The sequence below is a fragment of the Vulpes vulpes genome, chromosome 2 (genome assembly GCF_048418805.1).
Source record: "Vulpes vulpes isolate BD-2025 chromosome 2, VulVul3, whole genome shotgun sequence".
NCBI lineage: Eukaryota > Metazoa > Chordata > Mammalia > Carnivora > Canidae > Vulpes > Vulpes vulpes.
The window spans coordinates 16334197-16353490 of NC_132781.1; the positions used below are offsets into that span (position 1 = coordinate 16334197).

General features: G+C 33.5%; 1 protein-coding gene across 1 annotated transcript in view; it reads right to left on the minus strand.

The window, feature by feature from the left end:
- EFCAB13 (EF-hand calcium binding domain 13) overlaps positions 1 to 19294 on the minus strand; it is an 82636-nt gene that overhangs the window by 35223 nt on the left and 28119 nt on the right. Inside the window, 5 exon segments of the mRNA XM_072744532.1 lie at positions 3 to 80; positions 2617 to 3109; positions 4221 to 4222; positions 6059 to 6130; positions 11784 to 11927. Of these exon segments, the coding sequence (XP_072600633.1) occupies positions 3 to 80; positions 2617 to 3109; positions 4221 to 4222; positions 6059 to 6130; positions 11784 to 11927 (789 nt within the window).

A 19294-nucleotide genomic window follows, 5' to 3' on the forward strand; every position in this document is an offset into this window, starting at 1 on the left:
TATTGAAGGCAAGATGGATTGAAGTTCTTCTGCAGCAATGTAATTTTGTTGGAGTTTATTGATAGCTTTGTAGATGTTTTCTAAATATACAAAATGTAGAGGACTACTCAGAAACAGAATTTATGTGTCTTAAGCAATGATTAGTATCCAAAATCTTTATGTAGTAATCAGAAAGAAAGTTTTATCTACTTATTATCATCTCATAGGACTGTTTTTTCATATTTCTGTTGTAGCTTACATTATACCTAAATACTTCCCTTATAGCTTTCAAACAGAAAACAATCTTGAAAATTCTTTTTTTTAATTTTTTTAAAATTTAAATTGAATTAGCCAACATTCTATAAACATTTATAAACTACCTGTTTGGAGGAACAGCCTGTTCAAGTGGCCCAGCCAATACTGCTTGGTTCTGATTAGAATATAATGAATGGGCTCAAGACATCAAAATATCAAGGTGTTCAAATTCTACAATTCTAAATAAAAAATGAGAAATGAGAGTTCTTCCCCTTCTCATCACTTTAGTCTATCGTGCTTTCAGTTCACAATCTTCAAAATCATAAGATTTTATTTATTTAAAGATTCTATGTATTTATTCATGAAAGACAGAGAGAGAGGCAGAGACATAGGCAGAGGGAGGAGAAGCTGGCTCCATGCAGGAGCCCAATAAGGGACTCGATCCTGAAACTCTAGGATCACGCTCTGAGCCGAAGGCAGATATTCAACCCCTGAGCCACCCAGGTGTCCCCAAATCATAAAATTTTAGAAGTAGATACACATGGCTATGATGAGCCCTGTAATATCACACACTAAGATGGACATAATATCACTTTAGTGGTATTCCAGCCAAAAATGCATAACCTGAACTTATTCATGAAGAAATACAAGGAAAACTACAAATGAGGGACATTATACAAAATAACTAGTCAATACTCTTCAAAAGTGTCATGGTCATGAAATCATCCCAGATTGGAGGAGATTAAGGACACATGACAACTCAATGTAATGTATGATCCTGGATGAAACCTTGAACCAGAAAAAGGACATTTATGGACCAAATGAAAAAAAATGAATATAGTTTCAGAATAGTAAATATTATATCACCATTAATTTATTGGTTTTGTACATTTACTGTGGTTATATCAGATCTTAACACCTGGGAAAACTAGATGAAAAATATATAGGGATGTCTTTACCTTTGTGTAATTATTATGATTTTAAAGCTATTTTAAAATGAAAAGCTAAAAATATTTTTAAAATGTAGATCAAAAAAAAAATAAAAAAAAAAATAAAATGTAGATCAAGTGACAGTCATATTTCATAGATGCTCAATTACCATCAATTTATTTTGAGAAGTTATACCAGATAAACTATTTCATACTTCTCTATATACGGAACATTAAGTATGGCAATGGTAGGTGATTTGATTTTAGTGACACCAGGTAGATAGATAACCACTTTATTCCACAATCTTCTACTCACTGGCTAAATGCCTATTCTTCCATTATTCCTTTAACCAGGGTTCTAATTCTTCCTGGAATATAAAAAACTCAGAAATAGGGATCCCTGGGTGGCGCAGTGGTTTGGTGCCTGCCTTTGGCCCAGGGTGCGATCCTGGAGACACGGGATTGAATCCCACGTCGGGCTCCCGGTGCATGGAGCCTGCTTCTCCCTCTGCCTGTGTCTCTGCCTCTCTCTCTCTCTCTCTGTGTGACTATCATAAAAATAAATAAATAAATAAATAAATAAATAAATAAATAAATAATAAGTTTTTTAAAAAAACCTCAGAAATAGGAATAAGGCACAGAGTAATAGTAGTGCATTAGTAAAGGAATCAGAATGAAAATCTGATTGTGCCTCCTTAATAGAACACACTCCCTTTTCAAATGAGTTATTGTAATATTCATTACTGTATAAGAATTACTAATATTTCGCTAAGCACTAATTTAACAATCACATGTAATATGAAATGCAATAAAAAGGTCACTAGTTTCTTTAAAGAAAATAAACTTAACTTCAGTCAAGGACTAAAGGAAGGAGCATTTAAGTTCCATACGTACTATTTCTGTAATAGAGGTACCACAGAAGGAAGAAAACACATATTGATTGGGAACTATTGCTCATCTTTGAAGAAGACCATAAAGCCCTCATGAGCTGAGATATATAATATTAATTTTCTCCTGATATTCCCACATCCATAAGAGATAATATCTGAAGTATTATTATATTATACTGGATATGGATAGCATATATTTAAGTTATGGAATCTGAGCAAAAATTTCACACAGACTTCTTACATACTTGGTTAAATAAACTGTAAAAAAAGCATTTCCAAAAGACTACAGGTCCTCTCTTTTCTTGAACTTGAGTGAGTCCAATTAATCACTGAATCAGCTTCTTGGTCAAAGTTAGGCATCTGAAAAAGGGAGCATCTGGAAAGGCACAATCACCAAAACCACAGTTTATATGCATTGGCCTACAGACCAGAAGTCATGGTTACTCAAAAGTACTGACAATTGAAATGCATACAATTATCTAATAACTGATTGATTCAGTATGTTTCTCTGATGATTCAAGAACTCAAGGACCTAGATTTTGACTTACATACATGATACTAACCCAGAGCATTCACTGCAGTTTTTTCCTTTGATGAAACCTGTTTTAGGGGGCTGGAATGCCTTCTCACAGTTGGCTTCTGAAGTTTGGGGATACTAAAAGTATCACTTTTATCCAGAGACTTTTTGAGGCTTGTAATACTCTTCAAGTTATGTGGTATAGACTTTGAGTCATGAATTTCAATCTTCTCTGAACTTTTCTTAAAGCTTATGCCATCCTTTGAATATAGTTCCTGGAATCCTATACTGCTGCTATCAACCTCACTTAGGAATTTTTTTATTTGCAAAGGATTTTTTGATCTTCTAAATTCAAGGTAATCATTATCCTCTATAATTTTATGGTATTGGAGGTGTTTTCTACTTAACTTTGGGAATAATGATGGTTCAAATGGTCTGGAAGATAAAATGTTTTTCTTCCTATATTGTAGATAGCATTCTGATATATTTGATAACTTTCTGTTAGAAGTAGATTTGTCCAGGGCTTGACCATTCTGTAACTGCTAAGCAAGAGAAACATATTTAATTGTTTAATTTACCTGTACAATTTGAAATAGTTTTTTAAAAATATTAACTAAGTTCTCATGAAAACTATTCAAGAAATTATCAATTGCTTAAATAAATAAAAGTTAACATGTAAAAAAAAAAAACCAGAAGTGAAAACCAAAAATGAACAATAATATAGGTTAAATATAATCTTCTGGTTTGATATATTTAAATTCTTCCATCCTAAAATCACACTAAATCAAAGCGATAGGTTCCTAAAGCACATAGTTCTCATTCCCCACTCTTTGCCAATTTTGAAAGATAATAGGCTGATATGTCAATATAGCTACAAATCCCTTAGTTATGAGCATACCAAACTACAAGGAAGTTGTAGTGGGGAAATTTTTATTTATAAATCAAAGTACAAATATTTACTCTTCTAAAGATACTTAGTAGTTGTGAGGGAAAAATAGCTTTATATATAAAATAAAATCTTTAGAAAAATATTAATACAATGTCCCACTGGAGCTTCAATTATAAAGTCTGCTTGATGGCTCTGAATAGTACGTTATATTTGAATAACACATTTAAAAAGTATTTCAAGTGTTATAATACTTGATCCTCAAAACAAACCTATGAGATCAAGATGTTATAAAATCAAAGAAAAACAAGAAACTTCAATAGAGTAGCAGTAAAATCTTGACTATGAAGTCATTTCACTTAGAGAAAATAGAAAGTTTCTTAGTTTAGTTTGTGTCAGAATGAACAAGTAAAGGAAAATATTTGGATTCTAAATGTCTGGAAATGCTTTTTTGAAATTAATTCTTTTTTTTCAGTTGACATATAACACTGTATTAGTTTTAAGTGTAAAAAGTTTAGAAATCATCTCTAAGATCTATCAAAAAGAAACAGGCGAGTGAATGGGTAAAAAAATAAGATAAAATCTTTGACACTTCTGCTTTGGACTAAGACAATGTGATAGGGAAAAACTTTATCCTCAAACCTTAAATAACTAAAAAATTGGATAAGTTATGTGAAAAAAATCATTTTCAGGCATTGGACAATAAGCAGCACAGGACTAAGTAATCCTTTAAAGAAGAGAAACAAACCAGCTAGGAATCCTACAGCTGTACCAGCTTACTGTCTAGAAGGAGTTTCTTTTTCTTTTCTTTTTTTTTTTTTTAGAAGGAGTTTCTAACTGTAGCATAGGAAAAGTAAAACCTGAATAGAGCCCGCTGGTTTGAATGAGTAAAGGAAACAGAGATAAGAGACCAATAAGGCCAGAGTCTAAAATGTGGGAGTGCCAAAAAAGAGAGAACTGTTGAGTTCTGGAGATTACCATTAACTCTTTGAGTATTAATTTGCACATACATGAGAAGATACTACTCAAGGACATGGAAAGAATTACCAGGAAATTGTAGGTAGAACAATTCCTATAGCTCACTGATAATTGAGAATGATTTGTGATCCCATTAGCCAGAGCAGAAAGATCTCATAATACATGGGGCATCCAGTAAACTCATCCAAAGAATGCTGCCTTAGAAGTAGATTGATTTTGGCTCAGGTCATGATCTCAGGGTCATAAAATCAAGCCCCACTTTATACTCCATGCTGGGTGTGGAGCCTGCTTAGAATTCTCTCTCCCTTTTCCTCTGCCCTTCTCCCTCATCTCCCTCTTTAAATAAACAAATAAATAAATACAATATTTAAAATCAAGCAAATAAATAAGACGATTATTAATTCAAAGAGGGAAAGGTTTGCACAAAAAAGGGAAAGTAGGGCAGCCCTGGTGGTGCAGCGGTTTAGTGCCGCCTGCAGCCCAAGGTGTGATCCTGGAGACCCTGGATCAAGTCCCACAGCAGGCTCTCTGTATGATGCCTGCTTCTTCCTCTGCCTGTGTCTCTGCCTCTCTCTCCGTCTCTATGAATAAATAAATAAAATCTTTTTTTAAAAAGGGAAAGTAATCACAAGATACCTACTAAATGGCTCAGCTATGAGTAGTGTTTACACAAACATTTTAGCATAAACATTAAATTAAAACTTAATCAAATTACCATATAACTATATTGGCAGCATGGGTAAGTATATGAAGAGTAAGTGGTTGTGGTGGGGACAGGGAAGATGAAACAGAGCTAAATTCCTATTTTTCATTTTAGGAACTTCACTACATCTACCCCAAATTTTAAAAATCAACAAGTAACAATACAAATATGTTATTTACAGTCACTAAGCAACTATCAGTAATCATCTAAAACATTTAAAATGTTTGTTTTTTGGAGAAGCTGAGGAAAGGATCAGGTGAGAGAGTGCTTTATTTGTAGTAAAATTATATACATAGATAATCTTGATGAAAGGATATCTGGAAAGAATAAGGAATGTCATAATGTGCAATAGGAAGAGATTTAAAAAACATACTTAATGAAGAAAAACTGAACTAAATCATGAATGATAGTGAAGAATATACTAAAAATTTTTTAACTGTCGGGCAGCCCGGGTGGCTAGGTGGTTTAGTGCCGCCTTCAGCCCAGAGCCTGATCCTGGAGACCTGGGATTGAGTCCCACATCAGGCTCCCTGCGTGGAGCCTGCTTCTCCCTCTGCCTGTGTCTCTACCTCTCTCTCTGTGTGTCTCTCATGAATAAATAAATAAAATCTTAAAAGGAAATTTTTTTTAACTGTCAATGTCAGGATGTCAGAATGACCCACAAATTGCAAATATTATCTTTTTTCAGTTTACTACTTTGTTTTGAAGTTTACTTTGTGTTGCAAAATATTAAGGGAAAGATAAAAGTAAAAAATCATAAGATAGTTGTATAACCAATTTTAATTAGGTATATTTAGAGTATTAACCTTTTTATTTCCCCAATTTGAGAGTTAGAGCAATGATTCTTGAGAACCTATAAATTAGGGCTTAAAGACAATTTATTTATGAACAAAATTTGTTTAGCATCAAGAGCTCACTTACAAAAATCCTCATACTGGTGCTGTAGTTCATCCAAAGTAAATATAATATCTCTAATATCCACCCTGTGGTTACCTGTAATAAGTTTTGTATTTCTTTTTTGAACACAAAAATTACTTTCATCCTATTCTAATATAAAAACAACACAAAAATGTTTGGAAGGATGAGTGGAGGGCCAGCTATTACAGGTTTTGAATAATATCTGGAATTGTGAGTTAATAACTCAGTACACACTGAAACATAAGACTAAGACCATTATTTTCTTTTCTCCTTAATAAAAGAGTTTTCCATCAAAAGAAATTAAGTCACATTTTAAGCCCCAAATCTAGGTAAAATCAGGATAATATTTAATAAAAAAAAGGATAATATTTAATAAATAGTTTTTGGAGAGTTTACCATAGGTGGAATTTCCTTACTAGATCATGAGCTCTTCAAGAGCAGAGGATGTGTCATTTGTTTCACCAATGCCTAGCAAAATATCCACTTCCCAACACTTAAAAATTATTTTTGAATGAGTAAAATAGACTGAAGAATAATGCAATGTCTACCTTGTGGACAGCAGAAAACCACTGACTTAGCACTTTATACGTGCCCAGCACTCTCATAATGATAACTTCTATCATTCTTGCCCTTGCATCTAAGACCATTTTCCTTCTTGGACAGGGCAGGACGGATGATGGGTTCAGAGGCAGTAACCTTAAATAACATCATTCCCAATTGTAAACAAGAGGCAGAAAATGCTTTTCCCACTACTTCTTGCCTCCAAATATTTGACTTTGCTTGACATGCAAAGTGAAAAAACCAGGAGTTGACTTATCTACCTATAAAAATACTAGGTTTATTCTTTAGTCTATGCATAAGAAATCAACTGTTCTATTATATGCATAAGCGAAGACCCTGAAAATAAAAGATGCAATTTTATAAGTTTGCCTTCTGAGTCAAAGAAGAATTATAATATAGTTTTAGTGTTAAGTTTGATTCATTCTGAGTCTTGAAAATTGGCAAACTATGTCAGGTGCAGGTTTTTCAATTACTGCAAAGCAAGGTTAAGTATTTGACCTGTCTAGCATTCAAAGAAGTGCTAGACCAATTGACGTCAAGTTGTCTTCTGATTAGGAACTGCTTCTTACATTCTGTTTTTTATTTCCTCAATATTTAACCTAATTCTCTTCGATTATGGTCCTAACACCCCACTTAGTCTCTCCAGTGAACTCCTGGCACTTATTGATTCCATGTCTCAAGTTCTTAGATCATAGCTTAAGTCCTAAAATAATTCAAGGTTTCAGCCCTCAAACTCTTGATCAGTGAAAAGTATTCTGTTGGACCATACATAAATTAATCCAGTGGGGAAGGCCATATCTTGTTTATGTCTGCTCTCCACTTAGAAGATTCCCTTCTCTGGAAAGAGGTCCAACATCAACCAGTGAGAATGCAGTTGCCAACTATTTATAGATTCACTAGCTCTTGCTCAAAATTTACTCCTTGCTTCTACGCAATAATAGATACTTATCACAAATGTGCCAAACAAATATTTTCTATTTAAATAGAACCTGTAGCCAAATAAACATTACAAAATCTGAAATTACTATTTTGGCCCCTATGTGGCTTATCAAAACCTTAATGAATAATTCCTGGTTGAGAGTGAGGCAATGAGTATAGTTATAGGCACCATTTATTTTGTAAGGGAAGTTCAAAACAGCCTCCCACTCATATATGGTACTTCTGGAGGAAATTCAACCTGAAAAATATAAATACCTAGTGTGAAAAAATTATCTTAATCATCAAAGTCATATTCAAGGCAACACCACTTTGAAGGTGTTGAGTGACTATTAATACTACATTTCTGTAATCTTTACAATAGCTCCACAATATCAAAAACCACTCTATCAAAAATTATGCTAGTCACTACTTTTCACTCAGTTCAATGATCAGATCACTAATCACCATGAGAGAAAAAACTACTGTACCAATATCCCACTTCAGAAACCAAAACTACCTGATACTTCCACAACTGTCATCAAGTTATTTTCCATATTCCTCCTGCCATATCTTAATAAAGGAAATACTGGTTGGACTTCTTTTAAATTTCAATGGCATAATTCTTTCCTCTTCATTATGAATACTCATAAAGATGAACATACTCTCCATGTATCATTACTATGCCAAGAAACCACAAACCAAATACAAAACAAGTTGTTAAAACCTATGAGAGAGTGCTATGCCTTCTACTAGGGATAACTGAGTTATATCACTCCTTACTTCAAAATTCTGTCATAGAAGAATCCACGTCTCTTACCTGGGTAACCCAAAACTTTTGGCATTCTGGGGTTGTCCTTTCCTTTAATATTTAAATAAAATAGTTCAGACCCCAAACCATACACTACAGGAACATAAGTCAACACTCCCATCGAAATTTGAGAATTCCTAAGTGTTTTATACTCTTGTGGTTGATTTTTGTTTTTTCTATTCACCTGGACTCTTGATCTCACTCATATTACCACATTCAATCTCTCTCTGCTATATTCTCTCCACCCCAAGCCTACCTAGCATAGAACCTACAGATCTTTTTCTTAAAAAAAAAAAAAAAAAAAAAAAAAAAAGATTTTATTTATTTATTCATGAGAGACACAGAGAGAGAGGCAGAGACACAGGCAGAGGGAGAAGCAGGCTCCATGCAGGGGCTCCAGGATCATGCCCTAGGCCCAAGGCAGGCACTAAACCGCTGAGCCATGCAGTGATCCCCAGACCTTTTTCCTTTAAATCTACCTATCAACACTACTAACACAAGGCCAACTTTTACTAGGTAACTTGCGATTAATGGGAGTAAGGGAGTTCTTTTCTTTTTTCTTAAAGATTTTATTTATTTATTCATGAGAGACACACAGAGAGAAAGAGAGAGAGGCAGAGACACAAGCAGAGGGAGAAGCAGGCTCCATGCAGGGAGCCCGATGTGGGACTCGATCCTGGGTCTCCAGGATCACACCCTGGGCTGAAGGCAGCACTAAACCACCAAGCCACCTGGGCTGCCCAAGGAAATTCTTTATAGCACAGCAAGCAACTACATACTATTGTCCTAGAGTTCTATAGCTGCTCTTTACCGATTGCAGGACCCCCATCCACTCTTAGCTTCCCTCAGTCTTCTTTCTCTAGCTACCAGTTAGCCACTGTTGTATTCTAAGTTCCTGTTGTTTGCTTATATAGAGTACTTCACCTTACCTTACTTTCACCTTCCCTTTACCTTTCTGCTCAAACTAGGTGTCTCCCAACAGGTTTTAACTCCCATAATCAAACAAACCTATTAAAATGATTTTCCTAGCCAAAAGAACAAGGACGTTCCCTATGAGGAATTTTACCTTAAGTCACAACCAGCTTATAAAAATGACAAAATGAAGATATCTTGTTCTCCCTGGTTAGAGGGGATGGAGTAAAGGGTGAGAGTTATTAACTCATTCAACATATATTTGTTGAGTAGTTAATATGTACCATAAGCAGTAGTAGGTACTAAGGATACAATATGAGCAAAAGTAGACATGATATCTGCTTAGTTTTATTTGAGATACAGATCTTAATAAAACAATAAGAGGAAAAAAAGGAAAAAGAAAACAGTAAGAAATAAAAATTGCAACTATAGTTAGTGCTGTGAGAGTATATAATACGAGAATTTGACCTAGTTAAGAGAAGTCATAGAAACTTCCCTATAGAGTTGAGTTTAAATCTAAAGTATAAGTAGGAACTAACTAGTAGGAGCAGAATGTTCCAGGGAAAGAAAAGAACATATGCAAAGGCTATGGCAAGAGGAGGCATTGGTATACTACTGAATATCCACGAAGGCACAGTAACCAAAATAAAATGTGGTCTGCAAAAAACCTGGAGACCTATGGTAAATGACAGCTATTGCAAAGCCCTGAATGTAATGTTAAAGGGTTCTTTATCCCAAGAAGTATTAGATTTTATGCACAGAGGTAACATGATGAGATGTGTGTTTTCAAAAGATTATTCTGGCTACAGTGTAAAGGAAGAAAGACCGGATATGGGTGGACTTGTTAGGAGGAACACTGATGGTCCTAAGGAAAGATTATGGTAACTTGGACTAAAGTAGGAATATTGGAAAATAAATTTAAGAGACATCTAGGAGTTTTAAATAATAGCAATTCATAATGATTGCATTATGACAACAGAGTTGTCAAGGATAATTCTCAGGTTTCTGCTTCACATTTCTTGAGACTATTCTAGGTGCTAAACACAATAATAAATGTTTATATTTAATTCCTACAGCATTCCTATGAAATTAGCATAACCCTTCAGTTTAGCTCCCCAAATAAAGTAGAAGGCCTAGAAGTCCAGACTGGAATTCCCTGTCAAAAAAAAAAAAGGTGCTACAGTGATCTCATATATAATTTCTCTGCTTCTGGTAGAACATGCCATAAAGGCTATTTAATAATATAGCTTAGATTAATCTTTAAAGTCCCTGTTTTATGGACATCTCATGTCTCAGAACATTCCCCCACTTCTGTCTACTCACACAGAACCATAAATGACTACCTAGTAAAACCATACAGCCTGGGATACCTGGGTAGCTCAGTTGGTTAAGCAATCAACTCTTGATTTCAGCTCAGGTCTTGATTTCAGGGTTGTGAGACTGACCCCCGGCATTGCGCTCTGTGCTGGTTGTGGAGCCAGTATAAGATTCTCTCTCTGCCCTTCTCTCTCCTCTCACTCTCAAAAAAAAAAAAATCCATGTAGTTTGGTTCTATATTCACAGCACATTTTAGCAACCAAAGGCCCACTAAAAAGCTACCACTAACAAATGACAAAAACCAGTGGAAGCCCAATGAAAAGTATGTCATGTCTGATTATTTTTCTGCCATATTTATACAAACTACTCCCTCAGTCTCAAATATTTTTACTCTCCACTACCACCTTCAACCAACTAACCCCTACTGATCCTTCAAGATTTAGCTCAGACTCACAACCTCTAGTAATCTTTCCATGGTGCTTCCAGGATACATTTGCAGCCTATCTACATTCTATAATAGTATTTGCTACACATTATAATTTTCATTTTACTTAATTCTTTCCACACTAGAATGTGAGCTCCTTTGGAAAAACAAGTGTGTTCTATTCATCTGTGTATTACTTAGCACAGTCCCAAGCACAATAGATATTAAATGACTATCTGACTCATTAAATGAATGGATAACCAATGAATCAATCATTTATCAGTCTATTATTATCAGACACCCTCTGGTGACATGTAAACATGTAATACAAAACATCTGCTAAATATATTTATAATGTTTAAACGAAATCTACATTTTGCGGAGAATAACTGAAAAGTATAAGAAGCATTGTGTAATCAAAGCTATCTGATAAAATTTAAAATTAAAAAAATATAGGTCTCCTAACTTGTAAAGCCAATGCCCTTGACCCTACAGAAACCATCTCTACACAGATAAGAAAATGATTATTGGAAAAGAGGTAAGTTTGAAAAGAAAATAAATCCATTTTTCTCTTAGATTTTTACCAAACATACCAAATATAACAATTTTAGAAATTTCTCATCTAATTTCCCTAGACTATCTCTTACCACAGACATCAGTAAGCAGTGATGATGGCAAAAGGCAAGTATCAAGAAGAAAAAGGAGGAGAAATAAAGGATCAATCAGAAACTGATATCCAAGATATAGATATAGATGCACACACACACACACGAATTCAAATAACTCACTGTCTATACTAGCATGTTTTATCACTTCCTGAAAAGTTTCAGGGATTACAGGGATATCCATGCTATTCAAAACAGCAGCCAGTTCATCAGTTGCAACTAGACCACTTTTTATCCTACAGAAAATCTTCAGGGCATTCTGGAATGCTGCAAAAATACAACAAAGAAGTTATTTTACCATGAGAACGAATAGCTTTTCTTGGAGGAGCTGATTTTGTGTCAATAACCCACCAATGGAAAATAACTTTACAAAGGCAATGATTTTCTAAAAATTTACCTATAAATAGGTATTTGCCCAATTCTCACCACATTCCTAGTATAAAATGTAATTTTTTCTATTATCCCTACTGATATAATATTAGCAATAATAACTGGTGTTTATTGAATGCTATTCATATGCCACGCATTGTGCTAAGCTATGGGCATTGTACTAAAAGGTATGGGTTTGGGATGCCTGGGTGGCTCAGTGGTTTAGCACCTGTCTTCAGCCCAGGGCATGATCCTGGAGTCCCAGGACTGAGTGCCACATCAGGCTCCCTGTGTGAAGCCTGCTTCTCCCTCTGCCTATGTCTCTGCCTCTGTGTGTGTGTGTGTGTGTGTGTGTGTGTGTCTCATGAACAAATAAATAAATAAATAAATAATCTTTTAAAAAATAAATAAAAGATATGGGTTCTCTCATTATACTATATTAATCTCTTAGTTAAAACTTTTAACTAAAATAATTTCTTACCAGTGGTATAATCCGTAAGAGCAAGGCTGCTTAATACAAAATTTGAGGGTATCATTAATGGCTTAAAAATGTAATTTAGAAAAAAATAGTATAAAAGAGAGAAGAATGGAGTAGATGCAAAATTTCTCTTTAGGTTTTTTACCATATTACAAAAAGTTTAACAACAGGTTAACCACTATAAAAGGTCTTCTATTTCTCCATAGAAACTTCATTTTCTTTTTTTTTTAAACTTCATTTTCTTATGCTAACAGTCCTTAGTATCAAAAATGAATTGGAAAGAACATAGTTAGAAGAAAATATTCATATTAATGAGAGAATTTTCCATAAACAAATGTCTTTCTTAAAATCTAAACAGATTGATATCTGGTCCCAGTGCTAAATTTAAGTGCTCCTCAGACCACCGCATCTCTTAATTTGATAAGGAAACATAATTCCCACAAGCAATTCTAGAAAGCGAATCATTTTATAGTCAGACCACATTTTCTTGGAATGCAGGATATAAGAAGCATAATGATCCAAAAGGTATTGATTTGCACAGTCAGGGAGGAAGAACTGGGCATTCATTATTCATTCATTCAATTAGTAATTATTGATCAAGTGGGCAAAAGTGGCAGAGGAAGTACCTCTGAGAATCCTTGCCTCCATAAAAGCAATGAGAACACTGGCAAAAATTGTCAGAATCAATTGTTTTCAAAACTCTGGATATAAATCAAAGGCTTACAACAATCCAAGGAGTGTTTTTTCAAGAAAAATACTGGAATCTCAGTAATAGTAAACTTTGTGGCATTTTAACTTGCCATATTCCCATCTCACCATCCCAGCTTCCCAGAAACTGAAAACTAAGAGCCTACAATCATGAAAAACAGCAGCCTGACAGCCAATGCAGAAGAATGAGGTTGGAACTTCTTCAAGGTCCCATGCCTTAAGAACTGGTGGTTCCCTGGAAGACCCTACTTGTAAAGCTGTCCTTATTTGACTTGACTCAAAGCTTGCCCAATGCAGAATCTTTTCCCCAGGAGTACTCATCAAAAACAATCAGAGGCAATTAGTTAACATTATGACTGCTTGAAGTGGTGGGTAACAACTGAAGCAAGCACTGAGTGTTATATGTAAATGATGAATCACTAAATTCTACTCCTAAAACCAATATTATACTGTATGTTAACTAACTAGAATTTAAGTAAAACTTGAAACAAAAAACAACAAAAAAGTCATATTCTGAAGTCCTTGCTCTTCAGTGCTATTGCTGTTTCTCCAATGACCTACTAATTTTAAAAAGTCAAACCCACAACTGTTCATAGAGAATAAAGATAAAAGCAACAACAAATTTCCCATCTAAAAGTATGAAAAAAATGATGCATTTTGATTAACATCCTACTCATGTATCTTTCTATGTCTCTTTATGCACATCAATGATTGTGAATATTTCACCCAAATGAAACAGTACATATTAAGTCCACTGTCTCTCCACTCAAAAAGATGTCATGGGTCTATTTCCAAATCAATAAAAACAGCAAACAATAGGCTAGCAAACAAGCTTAAAAGGAAAATCTGAGAAATGAGATGTCCATAGAGGGCTTTGAATTCTAACATGTGTGTGGATGGCCACACACATAGATAAGGCCATACCCAGGAAAGCCTCAGCAGGTCCTGAACTCTCACCTCTGGTTTACCCTGCGGATACACATGAGCAGGAAGTGAAAGCTAAGGAAGAGTTGAAAACTATCTGAGTTTTGAAAGCATGCCCCAATGCACACATAGAATCTCTCTGGTTCTCTTCTACCTAATAATTGACAACTAATTTTACCTTACAAAGGCATCATAAAGATACAGGCATACATATAACACAAAAGTATGTATGCATATATATAAAATATATAAGAAAAGTTATATTTACTGTGAAATCGTTTATAATGCTAAGATAATTAAAACCAATTAAATATTCAATAATAAAGGATTTATTAAACACATTATAGTGTATATACATTTTTCAGATACCATGCAGCTATTAAAAAGTAATACATTGACTCATATCTACTGGCATAAAAAACCTTCCAAGACATAATATTCAGTTAAAAAAAATCATGCTAGACAATATATATAATGTATATATATATATAGCATGATCCCTTTCTCTTAAAGTAGAAGATAATTCTATTTTTAAAAATTTTCTTAGTGTCTTGATTCCTAAATGTATGCTTGATCTTTTTACTTGCCTCTATAAGATTTAGGCCCGCTTATTCTCCTCTGCCAAGTAACTGATAACTCATTTTGTCTTACAAAATATATATGTATGTATACATACATATATATGTTCATAATTGCATATAAAAAAGATTCTAAAGTCAACATTGAACTAATAACCTAGGAAGGATTAAAGAGGGTCTTTTACATTTTTATACTCATATATTGCTTGGATATTTTATAAAAATAATATATTCAAGAATTAGGCATATCGTTTTAGGAAGTAAAGAAGAAACTTGGGACTTCTTGGTTGGCATCAGAACCTTTAAATAAACAAAAATAAGTTTAAAATAGGAAATTGGGACTTGAAAAACAAAGGAATACATGGAAGCTAAATTGTGGCATGAAAAGTAGGCAGCACTTAGGAACCCAAACACACATATAAATCTATGGTCAAGAAAAGGCTGTAAGGTAAAAACCAAGTAGACAAAGGAGAACCAGGAGAAACCCAATGCTATAGGAGTTAATAAAAATGCTAAGTAGGAAATAAGGAGTTAACAAAGGAAAAACAAGCCAAGCATCGTATCTATATTGTAAAGTGCTGTATATGGTAGGTCATTTAATAACATTCATTACATTAATGTATATATACACATTAAAGAGTTTTTCTTGTCTCTTGTTTGCTTATCCAGGTATATGAAGACTAGCATATTCATATATCCTTGATTCTAAGAAAATACAGTCTGGTTGACTACAAAAATATATAATCCCAAGGACTGATTATAGGAACTTGATCTTGCCTAATGGAAAAACCAGGGAATTGGTTTTTGTTTTGTTTTAAACCAAGTAACTATTCAAATTAGGCCATGAACACTAGAGATCTCAGACTTTTAGAAGCACTGTTTCTATCACTAAGATGAATAATTCTTCCAATCACTTTCTTCGCAATTTATATCTAGCGTAAACTAAAAGTTGTTAGGTGATCCATCAGTATTTGAAATTTTAGGGAGAAACAGAAGCAGTAAGGAGAGTACTGTTAACATATAGAAGAAAACAGATAGGAGACCTCAAAGGGGAAAAAAAAAAGAAAAATACATGAACAAAGGTATTGAAAAAGAATGACGTTGACACGTATAGGGATTTTTGATTAACTGGAGCACGGGTTTTTGCTTGGAAAGGATTCTACAGAGAAAGGAGGAATGGGAAGCAAAATTATGACAAAGTGAGGACGTCAAGCATAAGACTTTGGAGTACATTTGTTTGATCAAAGGAAGAGCATCTAAATTTTTGAGGAGAATGACATGATAAAAATTACATTAAGAAAATTAATTTTTAAAAAAAAGAAAATTAATTTAGCAGTTGTGTGCAGAAAAAGGTTGAGATTAGAGAAAGAAAATTAGGATATCATGGAAGTGATCCAGGTTTTTAGTACCTTTTATGAAATAACTCGTGTAATCTTTCTCAACCTAGACTACTGGGGGGAAAAGTACTTAAGAGATTCAGGAAAAATATAACCACCCCACCTTAAAATCAGTTACAATCAAAATCATTCTTCTCTATAATTTTGAAGAATCATTTTTTTAACCTGGATCCTGAGAGACCAAGTAACAAACATCATTCACAGCCTTAACGAAATCTGAAAAGTCCAGCATTCCATTAACTATAATAATGGTTGAGGAACAGAAGGGGAAAAAACTCCATCAGCAAACTCACTAAGAACTAAGATAAAAATGCTAACTAAAAATGTGAATAGAGTTAACTGATATTGGAATAACATAGTTGATACATACATAAGGGTAGTCAGCATTAACATTAAATATAGAATGTAAAAGAAAACTCAGAAAAAAATTTACATATTGTAATTATATACTAGTTTTCATTAATAATAATAATGATATAAAATTAAAGTTAGTGCAGTGCTCTTTGCTCAAAGCTCTAATTTTTATATTTGTAATTAGATTCCAAAAAAATCTTGCAACATGTCAATTTTACATACACAATGGTTTTATCTTAAAAGAATAGGATTGATTTCATTGAGTTCTAGAAAAGCCGTCTATATCAAGGGTTTTAGGGAAAAGCCCTCTATACCAAGGGTTTTAGGGGAGATTATGGATCCAATTGAGATTCTAATGAAAGTTGTGCCTCACATTGTTCTATCTCCCTCTCTCCTCCTTTCCTTTCCTCTCTCTTCTCTCTCGCTCAAATTACATACACATATAAACAAAATGCATTAAATCAAATGCACAAAATATTGCACAATATTAAACCAATCCTTATCCCCCCAAAACCATCTCATTTCTCAGGTAAAAAGTAATGCCTATTTCTTAAAAGAAGAAAAACAAGAAATCTAAATAGTACTAATGAAATTTTCAGTAAGAAATTTTTGATTGGCTTGAATGAGAAGTTAAAATTATGACTTTTTTTGCATGATAATGCATAGGTCATCTCTAATAGCAACTAGAGCTAAAAAAATCCAGATTTACAAAGTGTGACAAAACACAGAATCAGGTTCTTAAATCCTATTTCCTAGATAAGCATAGATCTGTGTCAAGGAACATCTGAATTTTTCAAGATTTTTCAAGTTAAATTAACTATGAAGTCGTTTCCCTCATCATTTAGTAAATTTGGCTAACTTTGAAAGGGTTTATCTACGTTCAGAAGAAAATTATTATAAACACACATTTCAAATGTCATCTGAATTAAATAGCCTATAAAAGAACATTTCAGGGCTTCCAGTGGTCTGCAGGCTTCTACCTTCAGAGAATTTGACAAGGCTTAGTTGTTCTCATTTCTAAGCCACAGAAATACTTTCTCTAATATTGGAAAGTTTGTCAAGTTGTCTGCCTCAAAACTTCTTTTTCAGTATAATAACTTGAGAGTGGTTTCTCCTTTCCTTCAAAAGACAATGAAACATCTGTACAAATTTCAATTAACTACTTTGTTTTCTGACTTCTATGTGATCTAGGGTTAAACAAAAAGTTTTTAGACAAAACATCAAAAGCACAATCCATACAAGAAATAATGGTAGGTTAGACTTCTATAGAAGTATGAATTTATGCTTTTTGAAAGACAAGCCAAACACTAGAAGAAAATAGTCACTAATCACATATCCAGTAAAGGACTTGTATTCAGACTATATACTTTCAAAATGCAATAATAATAATGCAAACACATTTTAATGGCCAGAAGATATACAGATAACAAATAAGCATAAGAAAATATATTCAAAATCATTTGATCATTCAGGAAATGCAAATTAAAACCACAGTGAGATAATACACCTATTAGAATGACTACAGTTTTTAAAGGCTCACCCATTCCAGGATTGGCAAGAATGACAAGAAGCTGGAACTCTCATATATTGCTCAAGGCAATGTAAAATTATTTAGCTGCTTTGCAAGCAGTTTAGCAGTTTCTAAAAAGTTTAAATATATATCTACCATATGACCCAATCATTCTACCACCAGGCATTTACCCAAGATAAATGAAAGCATATCATCACACAAAGACATACAAATGAATGATTACAGCAGCTTTATTAGTAATAGCCAAAAACTGGAAACAACCCAAATGTCCATTATTAGTGAATGGATAAACAAATTATGGTTATAACCATAAGAAAATGCCACTTAGCAAAAAAAGAAATAAAGTCATATGCACAAAAGCATAGATTAATATCAATACAATTAAGCTGAATGAAAGAAATCAGACTAAAAAAATGAGTACTTACTACATGATTCCATTTACATAAAATTCTAGGAAATGAAAACTAGTCCGTAATGACAGAAAGCAAATTAGTATTTGCTTAAGGAGTGCTGAGGGGGCTTGTGGAGAGAGAATGAGGATTTGCAAAGGGGTGGGTATAAGAAGTACTGAATTTTCACAAGTATATATATATGTCAAAATATTCAAATTATATACTTTATATGTCAATGATACCTCAATAAAACTATAAAATATGTAGATAATTTAAAAATTCATTGGTATAGTCAATTATGAAAACTACAAAGTTTTATCAAAAATTTTAAAACAGAGCTACCATATTATCCAGCAAGCTCACTTCTATATATATCTCCAAGGAAACAGAAGCACTATCTCAAGAGATATGTGCACTCCATATTCATTGCAGCATTATTCACAATAGCCAGGAAATAGAAACAGCATAAGTGCTCACCAACATATGAACAGATAAAAAAAATGTGATATCTATATAACTATGTGTCTATGTATACATACACACACACACACACACACCTATATAGTATATTTTGGGAGACAGAAGAAATGGGCAGATGTCTGTCAAAGGATACAAACTTTAGGTATAAGATGAACAAGTTCTGGGAATCTAATATACACCATGGTGACTATAGTTAATAATATACTATATTGTATATTTGAAATTTGCTAAGAAAGATCTTAAGAGACTAGTGTTCTCATCACACACACACACAAGTAACTATGTGAGGTGATGGGTGGTGTTATTTATTTGATTGTGGTATTCATTTCACAATTAACATGTATATCAAATCATCATGTTGTACACCTTAAAAATACACAATTTTGTCAATTATATCCAGTAGAGCTGAACAATGAATAATAT